At 42.6% G+C, this 7,527-nt stretch overlaps 1 protein-coding gene across 1 annotated transcript in view; it reads right to left on the minus strand.

Moving 5' to 3' along the window:
• The window catches only part of APP (amyloid beta (A4) precursor protein), a 185,283-nt gene extending 178,256 nt beyond the window's left edge, over positions 1–7,027 (minus strand). Inside the window, exon 1 of the mRNA XM_009327797.1 lies at positions 6,864–7,027. Within this exon, the coding sequence (XP_009326072.1) occupies positions 6,864–6,983 (120 nt within the window). The 5' untranslated portion in view covers positions 6,984–7,027. The remainder of the gene's footprint in view (positions 1–6,863) is intronic.
• Between the last annotated feature and the right edge of the window lie 500 nt (positions 7,028–7,527).

Below are 7,527 nucleotides of genomic sequence, written 5' to 3' on the forward strand. Positions count from 1 at the left end.
GACCTTTTTTATTACGAACAAAGAAAGGCAGGCATTATCTTGCAACATATGCTCCAAGTTTTATTAGTCACTTGATTTGAAATATATTTAAATGGTAGACTACAGCTAGGGCTAAAAAGCCCAGCCTTCTTTCTCAAGAAGGTTATATGGTGAGCATACTAAGGTTTAACTGCAGGATAAATATAACATCAGTAGTAGACCCCGTATTTCCAAAATCTAAGCCTTCATTGAAGCAAATGAGATTTAAGCACTGGCAGACAGAGTGAACTAACTCAACTTTTGCTGTGGACCAAAAGCTAAGTAAAACAAAAGACCTCAATACTCAATCCAAAGAGTGCTAAGATACTGTTCACCCAAACTTTTAAGCATGACTGTGCACATCTCAGAATATACCAACACACAGTTGCCTTGAAAATGTCATTTGTTTTTAAGGACAGTCTGTGCTGCCAAAAATCTGTATGTTTTCCATGCTGTTTCATTAAATGGATTGTTTTCCTCAGAGCAAAATGTATGGCTTTTTAAGCTGATGAATTTAAAGCAGCACAGGTTTAAAATTAATTTTCTTCTTCAATACAGTGGCTATTTGGTTTGAGAAACTACAAAGAGCACATTATGCAGCCTAGATAAAAACAACAATTCATATTAGGATGAGAATGACAAGGTAACGTGGAGAGAAACCATTATCAAAGCAGCAAGACCATTTTTATTGCGTCTCAAATTCTCTTCTCAAAAGAAAAGGCCAAACTGTTTTTTTCTTTTTAAATCTTCAGCATCCCTGCCAGTTCAACAAACCCTTTAACAAATCTCTAGAAGCTCTCAACAAGGACAAAGACTAGAGAGGGAGGGAACCGCTGCCATCAGTCCTGCCTGCCTGCCTGCCTGCTTCTGCCTGGCACGGGCCCCAGGGCAACAAGCGCGGAAGGATTATTAGAGATGATGGCAGTAGGGAGCCAAGCAAGTAAATAAAAATGAAGATGGGGCAGTCGTTTGATGGCCCTTTTGGCCCATCTACAAAACAGGGGACTTGAGGACTACTTTGAAGCCAGAGGTTGTGGGGTGAGTTAAGGTCAAAACCTTATTATGGTCACATTCCAGCTTGTACTGGATCTGGCTAAGAAGTGGCTTTGGGTTTCACCCGCAGCTTACCTAAACACGTGGCATAAACACAGAAGATTTGAGCAAATGACAAGATCATCCTTTTTGGAAGTATTATGATTAGAGATTAGAAGTGTCAACACTGTTCTGTCAACAGTTATAATGAATTATCTGTTATCTGAATTTACCCTACTATTCTCTGCTCCACGTAACACAAAAATATAGTTAAGAGCATAGTAGTGTGCATTTATAATTAATTTTTTTTATTTCTGCGGAGGACTTCTGCAAAAATAGACATTCAGTGCAAGATGCTCATGGATCTCAATGATGTTTAGAAAGAACACGGACACATGTCATGACTTTACAAAAGAAATCAAGCAGTCATGATGTGGTTTCAGCGATGCCAGGTATAACACTTGCCAAAGCCAACATATATTCTACATCTGAAAGTTATTCTAAGCACCCAGCCAAAGATCTCGCAGCAAGCCAGCTGCTGATTACACGGCGCAGCTAGATCGCCAGGCTCTGGGCTTTACACTCCATCTGCTCAACCATGCACGTGATATCCAGACCCAAACTAGTTTTACTGTAGTTTTGGTTTACTCTTGGAAAAAAAACACCCAATTTTCAGAACCATTCCTTTCATTCTGTTCAACTCCATGCATACTTAAAATGGAAATGAACACCTCCAAATGAAACTAAGTGGGGAAAAAAAAACGTGCATTAGACAAAATGAAATTTTTGCCAGCTGTGAGTGTTGGTTTTACAATTCATTTTGGACATGAGTTCAGCACAGACGGCAAAATAACTTCAGTCCTTCAAGGAACTCATATAATGTATCCTAATTACTAGACATAAAATTCAGCACATAGTAGCTGTTCAAAATTGCTAATATAGTAAAACATACACCAATATCTTCCATCTGAACACTCATTCCGTTTAAACAGGGAACTGAGCACACCTAAATTAACTTCCTACTCTACATATTCATGTGACTCTGAGAACACATACTTTGCCAAAGGGCAGGCTCCAGATCGGTTTTATGAAAACTATTTAGCAAGACAAGGAGCTGACAGGCCTCCAGCACGAGCACAGCCTGCTCTGAAACACACCTTCCTTCAACAGTAACGTGCCACCCCAGTGCTTGAACATGTGTGGGTGGGGGTACCTGGTCTTTTCCACAAAACAACAAAAAGCAAAATCCAGGAGCAGTGGTCCCCACCTGTTTTAGGACATCAGCTAACCACCCATCAGGGGCTGTTAGGAAGAAACTTTCCCCAGGGGGCTAGTTACCCAGTAATTGTGTATGGCAGGGTTTTTCCAGCATCCCTCTGAAACAGCTGGTACTGCAGTGTCAGCAGCAGGACTAGACTGACCAAGGGCTTGATTTGAAGTGTCAGCTAGTACGCTCACAACACGTTAAGGATTTTGGCACATACACAGGTGTAACCACTCCATTTACATTTATGCAACATTGCTCTAGCACCTGCAGCACTTGCATTTGACAGCTGTTTGCGGATCAGGCCCATGCCCTTTCACTTTTCCATAACAGGTACAATTAATATAGTGGCATGCTAGCTCGTTTGAGATTAAAAGATACCGCTAGTAAATTGTACTTCTCTAACCAGCATCTCATTCCACCCAAGAAAGCTTGATTTTGCTGTATTTAAAAAAAAGAAAAGCCTCTAGCTTAGGCTGAACAAGGGAGAACATGCAGATTTGAAGGCAGAGGAGATGGATGTGCTCTGCTTCCAGAACCACTTCTTGTGACTTCAGTGGCAGAGTTTAACTGAACTCAAGGAAGTTAGAAGGTAGCACTCAAGTATCTTCCATTTCCTTTCAAATAAGTAATGTACAGTCTGAGTTTTGTCATTTTTAAACTGTGATGTGTTGTCCAAATATAAATCCAGACAGTTCCTGTGCTGCACTGAGCTCCCACTCAAAAGAAGCGTGTATCAACAAGTGATACACGTCTTTAAAACATGGAGGCGGTTCTGCTTATTCCCCGTCCCTCCCTTTCTGCCCCTGCAATGCTCCTCTACTGCTACTTCCTGCATCAAGACTTCAAAATCCACCTACGCTGGCAGTGGACAAGGAAAGGCAATGATGACAATCTCAAGGAAAAGGTACAAGGTTCCCAGTAAATGTAAGCCCTTCTGTACTTCATGCACCTTCCAGCCCAGTGCTCTACATCTGGCCTGGCATCGTCAGGAAAAGCTCCAAAACAGCTTTTAGGGAGGCAGAGGAACACATTTACTTCTAAATTCTGCTGAAAGGGGAGATTTTATTTCTTATTTTTTGTTAAGATACCTTCCATGGAAGAAAACAAAGCCAGAGGCTACACAGAGTATCAGTTTGGATTAACCGGAGTTTCCTGATAAAAGGTACAAAAACTTGTATTATTTTAGAGCCAAGGAGCCACAGAGCAAGATCTCCACTGTACTTGCTCATTGAATTTCTGCCCAGTTGGCTCCTTCTGACATGCCCCTGGTGTAGGAAGGAACTGGGTGCATAAGCTACCTCTACAGGATCTACCGCAGTAGAGCATCATCTCTTGCACTACAGCCACAATCACAATGCTGGCTGCAGAGCTACACAAGGTATCTGCAACAAAAACCAGGATGGACAGATTTGTCATTGGAGATGCAGGCAAAAATCTTACCTTCCCTTGTTCCCTGTCATTTCAGGGCTCTGCTCAGAGCTGGGGAAAAAAACCAGTACCTCAGCAGAGTGGTACTAACAGCTGCTGCTAGAGCAAGACCGAAGAAACAAGGAAGCTGCCACGGTGACAGAGAGCATGAAGAACATAGATTCAGGCAACATACCTGTCTGCTTGATTAGCAGAGCACATACGCTCAGCCTCTGCCTATACTGAGGGAAAAAAAAAAGCACCCCAAGAAGTAGCAGTCTTCCTTTTGGGGAAAAAAGCAGCATGAACAGGAGAAGAGGAAGGAAAAGGTCGTATTTGGCAAAAGCAATCAAAAAGGAGATTTTTACCAGCATACTATTCCAATGCTAGAGGTACCACATCTCAGCCTTGATGCCTATTGCTTCCTGCTAATGGGAAAATACGAATTTACCCCATTCCCTGGGCCTGATAGCAAGCACTGTCTATGTAAACAGCAGAAGGCAAGAGGAAAACCACCTCACTTGTTACACCCAGGATACTAAGCATATTTGGAGCATCAAGCAACAAGGTGTGCCCCACAGCTGAGAAGCCATTTTGAGTTGCATTTACTAGCACTTCTCTACAAATTAATTTCTTTGGTAGAAGTGGGTGCTTTTAGCTGACTCTTCTGCTTCTCTTGTCAGGTCATGGGAAAGTTAAACAGATGCAAAGCAGTAGTGCCCTTTCCTGGCCAAAGTCAAAGCCCACCATGCTACAGACCTGGCCGCAGGGGCGCAGGGAAAACTACCGAGAAGAGGCTCACTGCACCGGGAGCTTCTTTCCACCCTGCCGGGCTGGGTCAACTTCCATGTGGCTTGTCCTTTAACTTGCTGTCAGCAGATCCAACCTTCCTAACGCTTGCTATCTATTTCTAAATTTATTACCAGTATTAAAAAATAGGGGCTCACATGATTCCTCCCCACCCCCACACCAGCTGCTGACACAGAGCCCCGGTGATGCCACATGCTCTGTCACCCCAGACCAGCTTGCCCCTTCTACACCAGTGCCCTACAGCCGGTTGTACTGCGCAGCTCATGTGTGTGGGATCGGGCAGGACAGCCAGAACATCAGCAGTTTCCCACAAACCGACAGCCTACCGGTGAGCACAGCAAGGAAGGGGTTTTTAGCCAGATCCGCACAGCAGAACTGCTCACTTGAAGTTAAAGAGAGCACACTCCTTAATCACACACCCATAATAACGTAGATTGACTAAAACCAGTAAGATGCTCACCCCATTTTTAGGGTGTAGACGTGCCAGCACCTTGCCCCATGACAAGGCAGAACCCCCTACGCCCTGCTTTTAACCATAGCTAAAGAGACACTCCAAAAATCATGACGCGATCATCTAATATGAAGCTAATGAACTGTCAGCACACAAATCAAGGCTACCATCCATCACACTGGAGTTTAAATATTTACCCTTAGTAACACAAGTAACAGAAGGTCTCCCCTCTGTTTCTCCAGTCGGGAGAAAATTTCAGACTCACAAAAAAATTCAGGTTAAAAGGGAGCTACAGAGGCCATCTAGACCTTCCTCTGCTCCAAGCAGGGCTTACATTTCAGCCAGATCACATTGCTCTGGCCCTTGTTCAGTTTAGCTCTCCCAGTCTCCAAGGATGGCGACTCCACAGCCTGCCTGGCTGCCTGTGCCACAGCAGGGCCACTTCCATGGCGAAGAATTTTTTCCTTATGTGCAGTCACAGCTTTCCTTATTATTATTCCCTTTGTCATCTAACAGTATATGGCTACTACCTTCTGACTGCTTTTGCTTTCCTCTTCGCTTTATTTTTAAGAGTGCTTTTTTTTTTTTAAATGCCACCCAAAACTTCAAAATCACCTGACATTCAGCTGAGATTTGCAATTCGCAGTCCTTGCTCTGGAATCCTTCCCTACCTGCAGCATTGGTAATTGAATTGCCAACCTACTGAGCTATTCATGCCTTAAAACCACCTGAACTTTCTACTCTTACCTCCTGTAAATTCACATATTTCTTTCTGTAAGTTTAGAAAGATCTGCTACCTTGTGGACTTTTATCCACTGACTGTCTACTTCCATCTCCTTATTCCTTCCCTCACCCTCAATAATTTCATTATGCATAAATTGACTTTATTTAGATAATTCAAAGACGACAATGGAAAACCAGAAGAAACCTCTGAAAACTTACTAGTAGGTTAGGTTTGGTATTTTTGTTAGTGGTAAACAAAAATACCATGAATTTCACAAAGTAATACTTTTAGTAAAGAGACAAAGCTACTGGTGAAGAATCGATTTTAATAGCCATGACAAGTTCTTCCTTGAAATGAATATTCTAGACCATAAAGCCCAAATTCAGAAAAAAACGAACAAAACACTGCAAGAAACAGAAGGAACAATCAACGGGTGAAAGAACAGGAATGAAGATGCTAAGAGAGCAGAAATCTGAAGAGTGAATTATCTTGCTTTCTAAAGAGGCATTTTCACAGGAATTGGTTTGACATTTAGGAAGCAAAACAGCTACTGCTATGGCAATAAGCAATAGCCCCTGCTTAAAAAAAAAGGCAGAGATGGCATAGAAAGACATAAGGACTAAAGCGATTCAAGCCGTGCCCTTTTGTTTCATGGCATGAAATCCGCATTTTCTTTTCAAATTGTCACACACTGGTACGAGGTTATCACGCTATCACAGCATGGAGACAAAACAAAATTAGATCCACAATCTGTTCTTAGGACATAAGTGAGCAGGTAATAAGTTTCTGCTCTCAAATACAAAATCCAGACAGAACAAGGGCTTTTTAAATAATAAACTGTCACCTCAGCTTTATTCAAAATACTTTATAAGCAAGAAGTTCATTGTGCATATACTATACACAATTATCCCCCAAGGGCAGAAGACAGAGGGACAAAATTGTCAAACAGCCTCAGTGACCCCCAGCAACCAGGTTTTGAAGCTGTTTTAACAGCCTCTGGGGAGAACCTCTTTAAAAAGGACAAAAACGCAATGGAGCAGAAGAGGAAAAAAAAGAAAGGGAAAGTTCCTACAGACTCAGCTCTCCAGCACGTGCCTGCACTTTGGTGCTTCAGAAGAACAACCCCCGCAGTTGTTCCCAAGGACAGTACTTACTTCCTGGCAGTACTGGAGAATCCCTTCCTTCGTCCCGATGCAGGTCTTGGTGCCAGAGGGGTCCGATTCCCACTTTCCATTCTGCACGTTCATGTGCATGTTGAGTTTCCCACAGAACATGGCAATTTGAGGCTCTGCCAACAACCCAGCATTTCCATCGGCAGGCACCTGGGAGGAAAAAGAAGAAAAAAAGTTTTAATCTCACATCTGACAGTTCAGTCCATCCAAAGCAGGAACAGCTCAAGCAAGCCTGAACCAAACTCTAGGCTTAGCCACCTATGGCAGCAAAAGCTGAAATTGTTTGATTCGGGCAGATTTGAGAAATGTAAATAAGGTCTTCACAGAAATCCAGAACACAATAGCGTAACACAGAGTTTAAAGCTGTAAAAAAACTCTTCTGGGGCCCAAAATGATCACCTTATCAACTTGGGCTAAACACAGAACAACATGCATAGTTGGAGCGCGATAACAGAAATTTAATTTTCTGAACATACTTGGTATACTAGTGCTGTATCGGGGAGGGCAGGTGGGGGGGTCACTAACAATTACCGAAAAAGTAACAAGTTTTCAAAACAAAACAAACAAAAAACCCCACCATATCTCACAACGTATCTTTTTTCAAGACCCTCTCTAGTTCATTCAGAAGTTGAGCATGCAGGCTGTA

Source organism: Pygoscelis adeliae, unplaced genomic scaffold, assembly GCF_000699105.1.
Source record: "Pygoscelis adeliae isolate BGI_AS28 unplaced genomic scaffold, ASM69910v1 Scaffold14, whole genome shotgun sequence".
NCBI lineage: Eukaryota > Metazoa > Chordata > Aves > Sphenisciformes > Spheniscidae > Pygoscelis > Pygoscelis adeliae.